Below are 17,938 nucleotides of genomic sequence, written 5' to 3'. Positions count from 1 at the left end.
TTGCACAGATTTTTGACAGTTGACTGGCATTAGACACGTAATTTGGAATGAATCAATCAAGAAGATTTTTCCTCAGGAACAAAAAGGAGAAAAATAAAGGGTAATGGTCTTCGCACTCTCCTTTTTTATACCACACCCATTTTTGTCTTCGTATGATGTGAATTTACAATGTTGTCTTTCTAAGTTTGAGAGTACACATGAAAGGTTAATTTTGTAAATTCACATCGCACGAGGACAAAAATGGGAGTGTGGTTATAAAAAAGGAGAGTGTGAAATCAATTACCAAAATAAAAGCAGTCTATTTGTTGCTGGTAAATTTTGAAAAGGATCAAAAGGGGCAAGAGGGCATTTCTGGAAACCAACAGCCTGTTCAAGAGGGAAAGCCTAGAGCTCAGAAACCAGATCAGTTTGCTAATATCAGCTGCATAATAGAAAATTGTTCCAAACATAAAATTAGAGCAAAATGTTCCGCAACAATTTGGAACACAAGACCATCCTAAAGAAGGGTCCGGATATAAGCCTCGGATAAAACTGTGACGACTCAGACCACAACAAAAAACCATTCTTCCAAAGAACATGTGCATATATTAGACCCGTTCAACACTTCAAAAAGTGAGATGCAGATTCTAGATACATTCTAGACCAGACATCAAATACTGCTTTTCCACAACATGGATGTGAGATGAGTAGTCCAAAAAACATAAAAGGAATTGACATCGCAGCTAAATTGATTGGAATTGATTTTAAAGCATTACAAACTAAAACAAACCATTATTCCTAAGGAGAAATGCTGCTTTCTTATAAAATGCACGGAGTTCAAGAAATAATATCAGGACAAGTAATTCTAAACAAATTCCAGCTACAGGGAAGGCCCATGCACCTGAGATTTATCAGGTTTTAGACCTCAAAGCAAGACCGGTCTCTATCTTCTTGATTTCAAAAATAAGCATCCTCCACATCTTTAGCACGAACATTTCAGCTTCATCATCCAAGATAGACTGGAGCCTCCCCAGCATTTCGGATGCCTTAACGTGTTCCTGCGTGCTGGACACAATGAAGTCTACCAATGTGGTCTCTTCCTCGCCCAAAAACTCTGTTATCTTCTTAGAGATCCACGGTCTCATTCTATCATGCAGCTCATTCTGAAAAAGTTCATAAATACCAAGGATAACCATCACCAATACATCTCAATGAAGGTATTTGAATGTTCATTCAATTGTGCACCTATTTGAAGTTGCCACTTGATTGTTGTTCACCTTTTATTTTCTTGGTCTTTTTTTTTTACAAAGACCCAATAAACTATGGAAAACAAGGGAGCAAAACCATGCCAAAAATCGTTGCAGAAACCTAGATACAATTTCATTTCAGTTGGTGCATACCAAGAGAGCCAAATTTATACGGATTTCCAATATCTATCAGAAATACATTTCAATAGGTCTGATCCTACAGAGAACAAAGCCGTCTGTCTGCCAAATTCTAAAGCCCATGCAAATCAGATTCCAATAAAACTTTAATGCACTCTTTTCACCATTTAACATAGTGGCATGGAATCTATAATCCCCTAGTTTGCATTCAGTTTGACATGGATATTTCTATCTTCAACTCCCTCATTCTTAGGTTGCTAGGACTTCCACACCTGGAGTTGGCAATCCTGAAGTTACAAGTTCATAGCTGTCGTTGCTCGTAATCAAGGGCCGTCCTACTTTTAAACTTGGCAAAAAAGGAGAAGTCCTACATTTCAAGTGGAACACCTTCTTCATTATGTCAAAGTAAAACTTAAACCAATTTAAAAGACCTTAAATCAATGCAAAGTCGCATTTCATGTATTTTCACCTTTCCAGTTTTCATATCAAAACGAAGGTGCAACCCTGGGTTCCAACAGTAAGTAACCTCTGATAATCAAATCCCAGATTCCAAACACGAGTAACAAAAGACAAATCATTAGACACCTGTGTATGTCCGGTGCCTATGCCCCCAAAAGAAAAGCTTGAAAGACTCCAGACTCAATCCTATCCTCAGAGAATCTTATTTACTTCGTATCTATTTAGTATTTCTTGCAGATGCATTCTAGAAACCTTTGTTCAATTCAGTAAAATGTAAGCCTTCCAAGCAAATAAAAAAGAATATAAAAAAGGGAAGACGCCCTTTGATTGAACCCAAACAGATTAGGTCTGGTTGGGATTCTGCCATTGAAGAGATTCACATAGAAACTATTGCTATCCGGGAATCCATTTCTATGTTAGCTAGCGGGGGCGGGCTTTCCTATGGTAGTCCCGCTGCAGCCTCCGACTGTCTGTCCCGTCTCATCTTGATTTGGCTATACTTGTATGTAGCCAGCCATGCTAGCTCCATTATCTTCTAGAAAAACCTTTAAATTCAAGCAGAACAGAAAAACAAAAATATGAGGTTTGAATACAGCTGCTCACCTTATCATAAATGGCCCAGTTAATCTCATAAGAGAACAATTCATCCTTGGTCTTCGGTATCAGATCAATCAATTGCTTTGCATCCAAGAGCTTCTGATTATCTGGTGTCTTAGCTTTATCCAGTCCTTGTTCCCTATCCCTGCTCCGCACATAATTGTCTTTTCTACCCTCATCTCTGCTGCGACTAGTCTCATCTTCATTCCGCCCTCTATCCCTTAGGCTAGACCTATCATGAGAACGCCTGCTTCTTTCTTTTTCTGCATCAGGCTTCTCTTCTTTGGTAACACTGGAGATACGTTTCGCAAATTCTGCTGCTGCAGCCAAATTTGGAGATGGTGCCCCAGAAATGGTAGATTGGACAGCCTGCAGCTCCTCAGTTGAGTAATCAATGGGAACCAGAGGCCTCATCTTTTTATCCTTCCGCGCATCCTCATCTTCCTCTTCATTGAAAACAGAGGGGACAGCAGTTCGTTTTCCTGACCCCACAAGACCGAATCCCAACTTTTTAGAAGATGAATTGCTATCATGTCGAGTGTCTAAGGCAGCATTCGATCCAGCGACTGATTCATCCCCATTGCCATTTTCTGTAACCTCACCTCCTAATAGGAAGTCCAAACCCATGTACAAAGAGGAATAACAATATTAGTGAGAGGGAGGAAAACTTGCAACAAAAAAAGAGAAAAGAAAAACAGAAATTATAACTACTCCCTCCGTACGATTTGTTTGCCAATTTTCGGCATGCATGCTACTCAGATTGATAAAGATTATACTTTCATAGATAAATTTAAAAAAATACCAACCAAAAAATCTCAATTAGTACTCTTGATTATTGGTGGAAATTTTTTCCAAAACCTACCTCATGAAAGTTCGTTATTTGTTGATTTGATTAAAAGCACAACTTTCGAAAATGGTCAAACAATAAGGGATGGAGGAAGTAAAGACTATTGCTAATATGGTTTTCCCACCATAATCACCATTGTAAGTTTCTTCAGCAGCCTCATCTTTGATCACCACATTAGTTTCATCAGGCAATACGGCTTTATCACCACCGTTTATAAAATGATCAACAGGTGGAATTTCTAGCGCGTCTCTCTCTTTTTGTTTCTGAAGTTCCTCCTCAGCCCTCCTCTTGGCCTCAGCAACTTCTTCCTCTTCTTTAAGTCTGTCATCGAAGTCCTCTTCCTTCTCCCTTAGCCGCCTTCTTCTCTCCTCTGAGCCACTGCTCTTGTGTTTCCTCCTTTTCGAATCACTAACATCAATTTCATCCTCTTGATCCAAAACTTCCCGTTTCCGCTTATACTCTCTCTCTTTCTCCTTTTCTTTCTCCAGCTTCCGCACATACTCTTTCTCCCTCTCTCTGGATTCCCACTCCTTAACACGTGCCTTGTACCTACGGTCATCTTCCTTAATCTTGTAATCTCTCTCCCTATCTCTCCTAGCTCGGTCCTGCTCCCTTTCTCTTTCGTACCTTTCCAGTTCCCTTTCCTTTTCCCGTTTCAAATCTCGTTCCCTTTCTTTGCTCCTCCTATCATGTCTTCTACTCCTATCAGGTGAACTTGTTTCAGGCTTGTCATGCTCACTTGTAGGTTTGCTGTCACTTGTCATCTCATCGTCATTTTTATCTTCAGCTGCATCACCAAAATAGATGAGACGAAGCAAAAGGGGGACAAAGGATATCAAACGAACCTTGTACAAATCTATTTCAAAGGAAACATAATCTATATTGGCAGTAACACTTATTTCAACAATTTTGTTCAACTCAACTATCGAATACGACGTGATAGAGCTCCCTATATCCCTTATATTAGTCTCACCATTTCTTGGTGTATCCACATCAGAGTCCCCATCCTTTGATCCAGCTGGCTGCTCGGAGTTTGAGTGACCGGAAGCATCAGCAGCTGGCAGCGGAGGTGGTGGAGGTAGAGGCCTGTTCTTTAATCTCTCTTCTATCATACCTGTAAGCTTCTCTAGAGCCTCTCGATCAGCTTCTCGGTCTTCATCAGTCACAATACCAAAACTAGCAGTGTCATTAGTTTCTTCTTTAGTTGAATCTTTGTCATCTTTTTTAACGTCCTCACCAGAGGGCTTTGGAGGTTCACTCTTCTCAGCACTTGGTGCACCCTCTTCCTCTTTCTCGGCACCTTCACTTTCAGTCTCTTTGAGTTTCTTTGAGCTTTCAGTTTTCTTTTCAACATAACGCTCAAGATACTCTCTCGTTGCTGGTGCAATATTTATCTGAAGATGCATTTATAGAAAATTTACCAAATATTATCAAACATCAACGCAGCCATAACAATCAATGCATGTTAACAATTAAACATAATGTGATGGTTTAAACCTTACAATTCACACACGGTTCATATCCAAAGCATTCCTTTTGATTAAAAAAAAAGTATAAAAATTGCTGTTCAAATTTGAGCAACAAACACTTCAACTAGGTCTATATCTACTGTTTTGGACACGGACCCATACTTATGAATTTCAGTGTAAAATCTAAGCTTACTAGGCTGTTTTTCCCATAGAAACTATATGTTTGGGAAAATGACTATTGATTCTGTGAGAGAGAATAAAAGTGTTTAGGAGATCGATACACCCAACAATAAAGACCCAATTAAACAAACTTGTATGAAGGCTTGACACCTGTCGATGGCTTTCTGCAAAATATTACTGGATAACAGATAAAACCTACGCATAAGCTTCTTATCACACATCTCTTCAGGAGGCAATTTCCGTTGGTAACATTACAAGGCTAAAAGTTAACATCAAGATAAGGGCCAAGATAAAGGAGTTCCAAGACAAGAAGGAAACCAGATATGCGACTAAAATAGTAGACCATAGGAAAAAGTGTTGCACAGTCGATCACAGTACCAAACTCAGCAATCATTCTTCAAAAGAAGGGACAGATATGACGATTCACGAAAAAATCATGTCCTATAACTGAAGCATATCTTCTTCTGAAGCGATAATAACATTAACCAAAGATCACAAATGGATGACTGAGCGACTGAAGTCCTGTTAGCCCAGTCTCTGCTGGCAAAACAATAACAAAGAACAAACATAATCCCCAATTCTAGGTGCCTAGTACATACAGATTTCTGAGTGAAACAGGATCACTAGCCAATGTTAGTTAGAAAAAAAATCAGTTATATATTCACAACCCAAGGGAGAAAGAGGAAGCAAGGCAGATCAACAATAATGTCCTAGTGAGGAAGTGCAACAACTGAAAGAAAAGATGAGATAGGTCCATCATGCAGTGTTCTAAAAGTCGGCCTAGGTGGCCACCCAATGCCTAGATTTTAGGGTCTAGGCATTGATTAGGCATTTTGTACATTAGTCGGGGATTAATTGGCTAGGCTGCGACTTGTCAATGGGCCTATGTTGTAATTTTAAATTTTTTAGGCTTAATGTATAATATTTGAAAACATAGGGTTTAAGTGTTATTTTCACAAAAACAAAATATACACCATACCCCGATTTTATTTGTGAAGTATTTAATTTCATTTTGTTTTCAACTTTGAACATCAAACTTTATACTTCCTCTGTCCCAAATTGCTAGACCTTTTTGGATAATTGTGCATTTTGCACGCAAAATTTTTATGTATTTATGATTAAAAAAAATTTGGAAAAATTTCACACAAATGTTTTCTTCTCAATGATATCGTTAAATTGGTGTAAGAAATTTAGGGGGAAAAAACTGTGCTAATACCTTATTTCTTGGGTACAAAATGCACGATTACCCAAAAAGGTCAAACAATTAGGGAGGAGGGACTAGGGAGTATTTGAAAGTTACTTGTCACTAGTTATTAATTTCTTTTTGGTTGTTACTTAACTTACTTCAGTCTTAATTCTTTTCTTCCTAGTATTATTTCTTACTCAAACTTTGGGGATGTGGGGAGAGAACTTTTTAAAAAATAGAAAACCGGCTAATCTCTAGTCCCCGACTAGTCGGCTCTCTTGCGCCCGAATAGCGCCTAGCATTTTTCCGACCCATGCCTTCATGCGCAACAAAGACCAATTTCTAGAATCATAGGGAGTAAATTTGGCAAGTACAAGTTGCATAAAGCAATCTACCAGTTTTATACAATAAAATCAGTAATAGCCTCTCCGTCGCATAAAACCCATCGGAATTGGGAATCTGAAGTTATGGCTAATTGGCAAACTGAGTTTTTTACAGCCTAGTCAGGAAGATTGCATGGCCTCCCATGTTCTATTACATTTGGAAAGAAAGGAATCTCAGGATCTGCCAAGGAATTCAAAGCTCTACTTCTGCAGGCCTTCATAAAGTCAACTATGATGTTAGGGTTAAAAGGATCCCAATTCAACAACGTAGGCCTAGTAATGGCTAATTGGCAAACTGAGTTTTTTACAGCCTAGTCAGGAAGATTGCATGGCCTCCCATGTTCTATTACATTTGGAAACAAAGGAATCTCAGGATCTGCCAAGGAATTCAAAGCTCTACTTCTGCAGGCCTTCATAAAGTCAACTATGATGTTAGGGTTAAAAGGTTCCCAATTCAACAATATTGCCATTCGCAAAGCATGGCAAACTCCTATCAAGCTTTCTCTTACCAGTTCAGAGGTTGTTGTCGATGGTAGGTCTTTTGTGATTGGAGGGTTTACCTTCTTTGTACTCTGTTTTGTTTGCTCTTCATTGAATATCTCAGTTACCAAAGAACAAGTACAACTAAAAACATAAGTGCCTGACCTACAAATATGATCAGTGGTAGCAAAATTATTATAACATACAGACCTATAGATGCCTCACAGTGTCAAATTACTACTTTTAGGCAGCAAAATTAGTTTAATGTGGAAATAGAAGCAATGCTTCTTAGAAACAAGGCATACATAGCACAAATGTGGAGACAGCACAAATCTAGAAACATCGAACCATTTCTTGGCTGTATATTCATATCGTGCAATGTGGAGACCAGAACCAAGAAAATGAAGGAAAACCAATATTAAGTACGGGAGAGGAGCATATGTGGCATCTGCTCAAGGAAAAAGACAAGGCAGTAACAGTGTATTGTAAAAAGGAAAGCATACCATCAGCTCTTGTCCATCAACATTCAATTTACATAGCAGCCTCAATGCACGTAGAACCCCTTCAGCAGAATCAAACTCACAAATCCCAAAACCTTTAGGTGTGCCATCGGTGGGATCTTGGGCACGTTTCCAGTTCTTGACAAGTCCACAGAGCTTCAGAAATCAAGAGATGTCCAAATTTTTAATTCAGTACAACAAACATAACGCAACAGGGCAAAAACTTAGACGAAGAAGGGGTATACAAACAGGTACCAAACCTACCTCAAGGAGAGAGCGGATAAAATCATTTTCAATTGTTGATGCTATCTTGCCAACATACACTGTAGTTTGTGATTTATCTGTTGGTGTAATACTTGGACTGGCCACTGGCCTAATAAGAGGAGGGTTAATGGGACCACGAATCCCCATAACAGGGGGACGTAACTGTGGTGGCATGATGGGACCAGGTGGACGTGGAGGATATGTTGGTCGAACCATCGGCGGAAATGGATAACGAGGCATGCCTGCACGAATGGCAAAATCTATGCAAATTTATCAGAGCAGGTTTCTAGGATAATTACAGTAACAACTAACAACAGTTCTCTCCATCTGTAAATCCATGGCATAAAATAAGTCCACAGAATAACTAAATGTTTTACCACATATTACATGCATAACAGAGATTGCAGCACAGCATGGGAACAATCACCACCTGAACAGAAAACCTGAAGGAACACGAAGACAATAACATCGAATTCAAAAACAATGGATATATGAGGCTGGCTTACCTTATGCATCCACTCGCAAATAGTAGCCTTCTCACAATACCCGATGCACCGTTTATGAAATTTCGTAATAGGGTACATGAGACTTCAATTATCTCATTAACACCAACGAAATTGAAGATACAAATATCTTAGTGGTCAGAGTCTTTAATATCTCAACTGTTAACAACTCAATGCAAAAATAACAAAAGAAAGAACCACAGAGAGAGAGAGAAAGAAAGACTGTAGTTGAAAAGATTGTGATACCTTGGAATGCAAAGGCACTAGCCCTCAGTTTGTAACATGATCCGCTGCCGCAATTCAAGTATCAAGAGCCCATTAAAGGGGAAAACGTAGCCATATCCATGCAACTATCAGATAATAGTCTAGTAACGAAGATGACACGACTGGGCAATATTTAGCATGATATTTACATTTTTCCTCTGAGGCCAGTTTCAAGAATGGGAAGATTAAATTCTTGACTTAGATATTGTCTACTCAAAAAGCAATCAAAGAAACTAAGCAAACGTGTGCATACCAAAAAAGGAGTTGTAGGGTGGAAAGTCTCTAAGGAACTGCAATATGGAGCCTTCGAACCTTTCTGACGGTAGTCAATCAGGACACTGTAGGAGAAAACATCCTGTCATCGGTATCCCTTATACAACTAACACGAATTTGCCCCCAACTCCTCTCAACTAAACTCTCCCCTCTAAATCAGACCAGTAAGCATGTGCATACCACTATTCTATCCATGAATAACAAACAACTCCACTAACTTCAACACCAAAAATAGAAAGAAAGAATTGTCAAAGTTTTCTGTAGTCAGTCACAATATCAAAATATGTTTATACAACTTCATGCATCAGGCAAAGATAAAGGCAGGCTCCATTCGCTCAAAAGGTCGTTGCAGCTAAAACAACCGCTAATACCAAACTTAACTAAGGCTATGTTTGAATAGGCGTGGATTTCAAATCAAGGGATTCTACATCGTTATTGAATGAAAATTACACACATTTTGGAAATGATTGCTTACATGAGTATCGAGTTTGGGAGTATTATCAAGATAGATATGAAATAATTATCTAAGAGTGATAAGAATCCATGATATTAAGGTTCCAAGTTCCAACAAGATACATCTCTTCTAGCTCTAATCCATCTTAGTCATCTTGGGGCTACAATTGGCCATACGTTTAGCCTTTTTATGATTTGGCTGCTAAAGACCAGGCAAATTAGGTGAAGAAATGGAAGAATGCCACATCATCAACCAATCATTGGGGTTTGGAGAAACAAACAACCGGTCGGTAAAATAAAGATGATATTTTTCGGGGTACATTGGCTACGGAAATGAATAATTCGGCTGGAATTACTCTCATTGAATATTAAATCCCGAGATTTAATACACACAACTCTCCAAAGGGAGCCTGAAGTACAGTAATTTTTTAAATCAGAGTAAGACCAAACAATGGCAATTTGAGGCAACAACTAGTGCACAAACTCTATAGACACCTCAAACTAAAAACAAGGAGGAGAAGACTGCCGGGCTGGAGCCTGACTAAGTGTGAGTCACGCGACTATTCAGGGTTAGGTCGCGGGGGTTCAGGGGCAGCACCGACCGCCAGGGATGGGGGGCCCTGCAAAACCCCTACAGGGGTATCACGATAATCGGTGAGATAAATCCTATATTATAAATACTTGCTCCATGCAGCCAATGTAACTTTTAATCTCCGTTCTTGGTTCAATACATAGTGGAAACTAGTGTGACCTGCGGACATACTCAGCTACACAGTTGTTGGAGAACTGCGTTAAAAATCTAAGTGTCTTGAGTTGTATTTTCTTTTCTTGATTGATGTTCGAGCGTTGTGCTTGTTGGTTTGGCCGATTTCTTAACAAAGATGATCAAGGTGATAACTTTCTAGCATATACACCCACAAATATAACACAGGCAGACAAACAGAGAGACTTGAGTAACCCACCCGGAAGAGGAATACTGCCTTGAGGAGCAGGGTACCCATTCGGCATCGGCGCGTACATCCTGTAAGCCGGATTAGGCGGCGGCTGACCCGGCACCGCAGCGTACTGTTGCGGCATCATCATCGGCGCCACGGGAGTGGTCACGCCAGGCGGCTGGACGCTAGGGTTTTGAAAATTCACCGGGATGGGAGAGAACTGCGGCGGCGCGGAGGGAACGAGCGGGACGGGCGGGGTCGCCGGCCGGAACGACGGCGCCGTGGGCGGAACGGCGGGGATTTGCGGCGGCGGGGCGTAGAGTTGGACGGAAGGTGGCGGCGGGAGAGTGATTACGGGTGGTGGTGGGGTAGGATTAGGGTTTAGTGGTGATGGATCTGGTGGGTTCGATTGTGGGGTCGGGGTTACGGGCTGGGGAGTGGGTTGGTCTGTGGTGGTCGGAGAAGTGGGGGACTCCGCCATTTAGAGAGAGGTGGTGGCGGTGGTGGTGGATGTTTTGTTCGACTCGCTGTCCCTGGTAACTTGGGTTCGTGCCCTAGATTGCAGATTTGTGTTGGTTTTGTGTCGGGGCTTGATCTGGTGTATCGTGGGGTATATGTAGGGGTGTTTTTGGCTGAAACGCCGTTCTAGAACCTTAAATAATTATTTATTTTTTAAAAAGATAATTTTCAACTCAAAAGTAGTGTATTTATGTAAATAATTTTTCTAGCAATATAAATTTTGTTTAATACATCTCAGATCTTTTGAACGGTGAAAAAAAAATCAAAAAATTATTTTTTCATATAAGCTGCTTATTTTTTAAGAAGGTTTCTGGAACGACGTAGTCACTTAGCTTATCTTTTGTCTTTCTTTATTTAAAAAAAATTGCATTTGTCAATTTCGCCTCAATTTTTTGTGCATTATTGGTTAGTCATGACGAGAGAATCTGAAAAAAGTAAAAAATTATGGTTCAAACTTAAAACTTTTTGGGAAAATGACGGCCAATGACGTGTTTTGATAATTAATACCCGCCAAAGACATTTTCAGCATTAACAAATGTTCTTAACTTGTTCTTAGTGGGTATAAATTATCAAAACACGTCTTGGACCGTCATTTTCCCAAACTTTTTAGTAAAGACAAAAATCAGTCAAAAATCTAATTTTTTGGATTTATTAAAAAAAATTGAATTTTGATCACAATTTTATACTTTTCCGATTCTTCTTATTAAGACAAACTAATAATTCATAAAAATTTGACGTAAAATTAACCGGAAAAAATTAACTAAGGATAGAATTATTTAGCCAAGGAGGCCGTAGTGTTGTTTTCGATTTGTATAAAACTTGTTTTTAATTGGTTCACGGCTAATTAAGTGGTTTGGTATCACGAGCGAGGCCCAGGTTCGAAACACCCTTGAACTTCCTGCGAAATTTGACTGAGTTCCACTGGTTTTAGGTGTGACCTTAATTAGTGACGTAATTCTTTAAAATGACATTCGCCTCCGCTCTCAATCTACATTCTGCCATTGCCTTTTCAAATCTCGCACTTATAAATTTTAGTTGCTTGGGAGATTTTTGAAAGACACCCTTACGCTTGCGCTTCTGCACGCACATTATGTGACTTGGGGTTGACTAGTCCCTTTCGGGGCTCGCTAAGTGTCTAAAATCGTTATGGTCACATCTTGGTTTCCCCCCTCCTCCACCTTCATCCATCGACCAAGAAAACAAAAATGATCCAAAATCTCTCCCCTTTTTTAACCTAAGAAATCCTAAACTATTTTATTTTATGCAGAAAAATAAATTCCATAACAACGAAGAGCTCATTATCCGCCCCGCTACGGAATAGTAGGCATACAATTTGGAAATAAGTTATGTGATTGAACTGAAATTAAACTTAAAGAATCATATTCGCCTGGTGGAATCCATTACTGATTTCATTTTCCTCATGTAATGTCATTTCGTATTTTGTAAGTTTATATGCGTAAATCTTTTATAATTAAATCATCTACACAATATATATGGGGAGTGATTTTGGTACTCCCCAAATTGATAACCGAACTCCCCTTTGGGAGTAGGGCTGTAAACGAACCGAGCAGCTCGTGAGCTCGGCTCGGCTTGTTAAGGCTCGGTTCGGCTCGGCTCCTTTAGTAAACGAGTCGAGCTCGAACTCGAGTTTTTGGGTCGTTTAGTAAAAGAGCCAAGTTTGGCTCGGCTCTTTTGACAAAAGCTCGATTCATTATGGGTGGCTCGGCTCGATTAAAGAGGCTCGTTTAATAAATGACTCAGCTCGGCTCGTTAAGGCTCGAGCCGAGCTCAAGCTCAAATTTTGGGCTCGTTTACAGCCCTATTTGGGAGTGCCAAAAATCAATCCCTATATGGAATTAATTTTGGCACTCCCCTGGGTAATGTGATTATCAATTTTGGGAATGTCAAAATCAATTCTTATATATATTTAGAGAATTGATATTCACACTCCCTTTTTTGATATGCACACTCCCTTTTTTGTTTTTTTGTTTTTAAAATGTATTTTTTTGCTAAAAGAAAAAAAAAAGAGTGTGAATATATATATATATATATATATATATAAAAGGAATATGAATATCAATTCCCTATATTTAACTACAGTAACTTAGTGCAATTTTGTTCACTTTGAGGGTGAACATTACCCTTCTTCTTATTAGTTGAAATGGTATGGATCCCACCACAAAATGATGTCATGCTTACCATGCAATACACTTTTTGATAAGTATGAAATCACTTTGTGATGGGATCCACAACATTTCAACTAATAAAAAAGTGAGTAATGTTCACTCTTTTAAAAGTAGAGAGTGAATAAAACTCAACTCACAGGAACTCGTATTTGTCTTGAAAGAAAACGGACGAGAGCCGAATATGATTTGATAGATCTTCATTGATATTCAAGCAAGTTGATATGTGAATTATCTACACATCAAGACATCTAAAGTGAGTCCTATTGCGAACTGGGTCAGATTGTGTTCAATTTTGGTGACGACTAAAGAGAAGTTGAATGATTGTTGTATATAATTTCTTAACACCACTTCTTGGCGCATTTAGGCCCTTTGGGTTAGGTTTAGGATTTTTTGGACTTTCATCGTTGTATTTAGGCTTTTAGGCCCTTTAGATTTTTTGCGCTATTTATTTTATACCTGGGCTTCTCAGGTTCTTAGGTGTTGCATTGAGCTCGTCTAGTTGCTTTGGTTCCACCTTTTGGGTGGATACCTTTCCCCTCCCCCCTAATAAAATACTATTTTGCCGTTAAAAAAAAAAAAAACACTTCTTCGCACACAACTTCAACCATGCCTCTCTTACAAAAAGCATTTAAAAGTAGAGTACAAAAATCATTTCCCAGAGAAATAATCTGTACAATAAAGGAATGTCACTAATCAAAACAAAAACCGAAGGTTGAACTCAGTTACAAATCAGCATTTCAGCCCTTTTCAGATGATAAAGAAAAGAAAGACAAACCCTACTTACAGATTCAACATCGAGTTCAAAATAACATTAAGTACTGTAGAATTTACTGAGTTTGAAATAGAGCAGAAGCTGGTCTAGACGCCAACTTATAACTAGGAAAACTGGAGGCCAATTTGCCTGACATGCAAAGCACTTTGTATTTGTTATATCATATTTTTGACCATATCTGATGGGTTTTAACTATCATTTCTGGAATGAAGTATACATTTTGCATCATTTCAGGATACTCCCTGTTCTGTATATATAGAGGAAAATGTGCAGCAGTTTTCCAGTTTGGCAAGAATAATTCATATACTGTCGAGCGTACGCAACTAAAGCACAAACCTGGATCTTCCATTTATTCCAAGCCAATCAGCATATACCAAGTGAGAATTCTTTCAACTTGTTCCAGTTGAGTTAGATATATCAGACCAGAAATGCCATAGGTAACCCAAGGATCCCAAAATTTCTCGAGAAAAAAAAAAAATGGCATCTAAATACTATGAATGATCCAAACCATCCATTTCAAAGATTCTACTGAATCATATGAGTGGACTGCATTTGGATCCTGAATAGGAATAGGGATTTGAGGTCGAACAGAAACGCAGTTGGAAATTATAGGGAGAGGCCGAAAAGGATATAATTCCTTTCCTTCTTCCTTCACAAGAATCACAAACCCTCAGTAAGTCCAAGATCCAAAACTATGTTCCAGGTGAATTGAGGTAGAATCCGAAACAGATTGAATTTGTTCAATTCCCTAGTAGTGCTTGCTAAAGCTGCTGATCTTCAAAGGCCACTATCATATCTGAATGTTCATGATTTTGATGAACTTTGAGTATCACAAGTTGTAGTACAAATCTCATCAATCAAAGGCACTGTGGATATCACTCTCATTACAGACTGTACACCAGCATACCAAGAAGAAATGAAACACAACTATCAGAGAGAGAGAGAGTTCTTTACTTCTTTACACGTATGCTCACGCCAAATTTAGTTTCTTAACGTCACGCGTATACGAAAATGTACATTTTCCAACTGAAGGCGAGACAAGGCCAGACAGATGATTGAAGCAATTAGCATCTGCGTTTCTTCTTTTCAGGAGTTGCATGCACTTGAGTTTTCTGCCCATATGTTCTCTCTTGAAAATTGTCGAAGGCATCAGAAACTGCTGCAACCTGTTTCATATTATTAACACCTTTAGTATACAGATGCATTATAAAGAATAACATATTCAGGAAATAAACAAAATCAATATTCTTTCAGACCAATGCAGGCTTTTTAGAGTACACCCTCACTATCACATCTTGATGACACGCAGGCAGCAGGTGACTAACGCGCTTGTCCTCTATGGTGAATTTACCGTCAGTCTCATAATCCTGGGAAAACAAACACTGATTAAACCTACGCAGTAAAAAGCAAAACAATTTCAGGGATAAAAATCTATCATCTAAAGGTATTATGCACCCAAGACTGTCCAGCTTCTGAAGGTTAATTAATACAGACTTAGATCAGTGCCTTGAGTGGATATATATTGAGGATTCAAACTTTTTCTACCCGTTATGGCTATGTTTCCAAGTCCCCAGAATTATCTCACGGTTTTGTTTGACTTCATTCCTTCCACCTGAATAAGTAAATCAATGTCCAGCATTTTTCCTGTCTTGTTAATGCTGGGATTCAAACATTTTCAGTCCATGTATTTCAGAGGTTTTAGGCATTGGTTTGTATTCCAAAATGAAGAATCTAACACATACAATCAACACATGAACTAAAGAACGCAAGAATAAAAAGAGGTGTTTCTAGAAAGAGAAAGTAGAGAAGCCCATTGAATGTGGAGTTGCTCTTGTTACTTTTGAGGCTTATGAGCGTGGTTAGGACACTAGTGTAATCCTTTAGGAATAAATGCAAAGTATACCAAGTTTATAGAGGTATAAGTGCAAGATTCAAAATTCCACCCGGGCACGAGATCCCCTGGTGGGCCTGGTCTCGGTGTAGATTCGCCCCTGGTCAAGCATACATGCACACAACATTTCCACTCCTTGAATTTAGATTCAAGTCATTCCCTTTATTGACACGACTAACTTTTAAGGAACTCATCACGTTATTAACAGCTTTCAACCATCCACAAATCCAAGAGGTTGTGATACCAATACCAATACCATATAACAAGTTAGCTTCATTTGGATAAAAATAAATCAGTTATCTTAATTGAAATTAAACAATTTAGCCCACTACTTCATTCAGGCTTGAAAAGAGAAAGAATTGAATAAGGATATAGGAAGTTGTAAGGAAATTCTGTTACCTGGAAAAAGTTGACCCTGGAAACACATGAACACAGGAGGAGTCAATGTTAAATGAAGTTCAAGAATTGTAAACCATAAAAGAGTTTGAGCAACAGCATAACTAATTGATCAAAATTGTTGCCCAACTCTTTCCCACATACCTGTCAAGAGGATTACTCGTTCCCCGCGTCATGTCAATTTTGACATTGGTCACAACAATATCTTCTTCTTTTAGCGTAACACCACAACTTTTCTGGTTGGAGAAATACTTATCAGAACTTCTTGCCTTGAGATAAAGGCTTCTAAATTTATTAGGATAAAATCTAAAGTACCTGAGAACAAATGATATCTTGGGGAGTAACATTTTTGAAGTGCTCCAGGATTTCCTTGGGAACAGCAAACTCATTGCAGAACTACAAGAGGGTAATACACTGTAATTTTGCCTCGACAATTTAGTACGTGAAGTAAAGACGGCATACAACAGGTAAGCTTCCAAATGCAAGCGCTTTTTCAGGAACCATCCTCGTGTTTTGTGTTCAAGTACCTGGTACAGATCCCTTCTTCGAATCTTTTGGATCAGATCTTTTGATTCCTTAAGCTCTGGGCTTGCATGAGTTTCAATGGTTTTTATTATCGTGTCATCTAACTGCAGTTTAAGCAAATTGATTACATTGAAACACCAGGAATACACTCCAAAAGACATCATATTGCAGGGTAATGTATTAAAACAGAAACAAACCTTCCAGTATAAAGATGGATCCTGAATACTGGATGCAATTTGAAGAAAATTATTTGCTTTGCAGAGCGCATCTACAATCATGAGTTCTATTGCCTGGAAAATTAGTTGAGTCAGATTTAATCTATTAAACATATACGTATGATAAAACTATACCAAGCCTTAAGTCCCAATAAATCGGTGTAAGTATTCACCTATATGCTAAATGAAGAGATTTTTACCTCTAGTACAGAAAAGTGAAACTTAATTCCCATTAAGGAGAGATGAAATACTTAATTACCACTATGTCTACTTTTACAAAAATACATTTACCATTAATGGAAGTGTCACTCTAGGGGTTTAGGGTATCCTAGGGTTTTAGGGTTTAGGGTACCCTAGAATTTAGGTTTATGCGCTTTCATAGAGCCCTAGGGTTTAGGTTTAAGCACTTTCATAGGGATTTTAGGGTGCACATTCCTATTATAGGGTTTTAGCGGTTTAGGCACTTTTATAGGGTACCCTATGGGTTTAGGCATTTTTATAGGGTATCATAGGGTTTAGACACTTTCATAGGGTACCCTGGGATTTAGGCACTTTCAGGGTTTAGGGTTTTAGGCACTTTGATAAGGTTTTAGTGTTTCATTAATTAGAGGAGACTTTGTGGGAATTACTTTCTATTTTCTGGACCTAAAGGTAAAAAAATTATGATCTACAAAGTGCACAGTTATTGGGTCCGCAGAAAAAGATTTAGGTAAGTGTGGTACCTTTACTTTGGAATGCGTGTAGACCATTCGATGCAAATAAGCACGAGAGGAGAATAACTCGTGGACTGTAAAGCCTGGCCATATCATCATTTATAGGTAGATGGAATTAGTGAATATCAAAACCACTAGTAACGTAATTAAATGACAAACATTTCAAAACATACATTCCTTAGCACGATAACAGATTTCATCGTCTATAACTCGCATGTTTTCCAAAAGCCTGCAAGTAACAGCAACAAACATGATTTCGTAAGGTATCACAGGTTAAAGCCGTAACAAGCTTCATAGCGTTTCCAAAGATCATAATAATGACTTCTGCATATAGCAAAGTATTTACTGATTTATTAGAGGAAGAGTACATATATATACAAGAACAAACTAGATTACAACCGGCAAATCTTTTATCACACCTCCGAAACTGAAACCTGCATGGTAGTCCACAGGCGCGAGAGTCACGAGCAATGTAATCAAATCTGCATAGAGACAAGTTATCTACAAGTCTCAGTATCCACATTCCACACCAGTAACCAAATATTGAAACTCATTACAGAAGAA

General features: G+C 38.7%; 2 protein-coding genes across 10 annotated transcripts in view; both read right to left on the bottom strand.

Moving 5' to 3' along the window:
• Window positions 1-701: 701 nt before the first annotated feature.
• LOC131310285 (RNA-binding motif protein 25) lies at window positions 702-10,756 on the bottom strand. 7 transcript variants are annotated; one of them, XM_058337220.1, is made up of 8 exons: window positions 10,185-10,327; window positions 8,750-8,834; window positions 7,730-8,522; window positions 7,469-7,621; window positions 4,241-4,661; window positions 3,392-4,054; window positions 2,427-3,025; window positions 702-1,142 (listed from the first exon to the last, which is right to left on the bottom strand). In XM_058337220.1, exons 3-8 carry the CDS (start codon window positions 7,967-7,969, stop codon window positions 891-893), a joined length of 2,328 nt encoding a protein of 775 aa, XP_058193203.1. In that variant the 5' UTR covers window positions 7,970-8,522; window positions 8,750-8,834; window positions 10,185-10,327; the 3' UTR covers window positions 702-890. The 7 variants fall into 7 exon arrangements, with proteins under 7 accessions (XP_058193203.1, XP_058193199.1, XP_058193200.1 ...); XM_058337216.1 differs by lacking the exon at window positions 8,750-8,834 and having other exon boundaries at window positions 7,730-7,971; window positions 10,185-10,754; XM_058337217.1 differs by lacking the exon at window positions 8,750-8,834 and having other exon boundaries at window positions 3,401-4,054; window positions 7,730-7,971; window positions 10,185-10,754.
• A 3,649-nt stretch (window positions 10,757-14,405) lies between these two features.
• The window catches only part of LOC131310283 (uncharacterized), a 37,848-nt gene continuing 34,315 nt past the window's right edge, over window positions 14,406-17,938 (bottom strand). For 2 of the 3 annotated variants that reach the window (XM_058337212.1, XM_058337209.1), the window contains 10 exons: window positions 17,794-17,856; window positions 17,548-17,603; window positions 17,384-17,457; window positions 16,644-16,736; window positions 16,449-16,550; window positions 16,237-16,317; window positions 16,066-16,157; window positions 15,925-15,940; window positions 14,891-15,001; window positions 14,406-14,800 (listed from right to left, as the gene is read on the bottom strand). In XM_058337212.1, coding sequence (XP_058193195.1) covers window positions 14,699-14,800; window positions 14,891-15,001; window positions 15,925-15,940; window positions 16,066-16,157; window positions 16,237-16,317; window positions 16,449-16,550; window positions 16,644-16,736; window positions 17,384-17,457; window positions 17,548-17,603; window positions 17,794-17,856 — 790 coding nt within the window. In that variant the 3' untranslated portion in view covers window positions 14,406-14,698. The remainder of the gene's footprint in view (window positions 14,801-14,890; window positions 15,002-15,924; window positions 15,941-16,065; window positions 16,158-16,236; window positions 16,318-16,448; window positions 16,551-16,643; window positions 16,737-17,383; window positions 17,458-17,547; window positions 17,604-17,793; window positions 17,857-17,938) is intronic. The other variant, XM_058337211.1, reaches the window with a different exon arrangement.

This window comes from Rhododendron vialii, chromosome 12a (genome assembly GCF_030253575.1).
Source record: "Rhododendron vialii isolate Sample 1 chromosome 12a, ASM3025357v1".
Lineage (NCBI taxonomy): Eukaryota > Viridiplantae > Streptophyta > Magnoliopsida > Ericales > Ericaceae > Rhododendron > Rhododendron vialii.
This window is presented reverse-complemented; position numbering and strand designations above follow the sequence as displayed.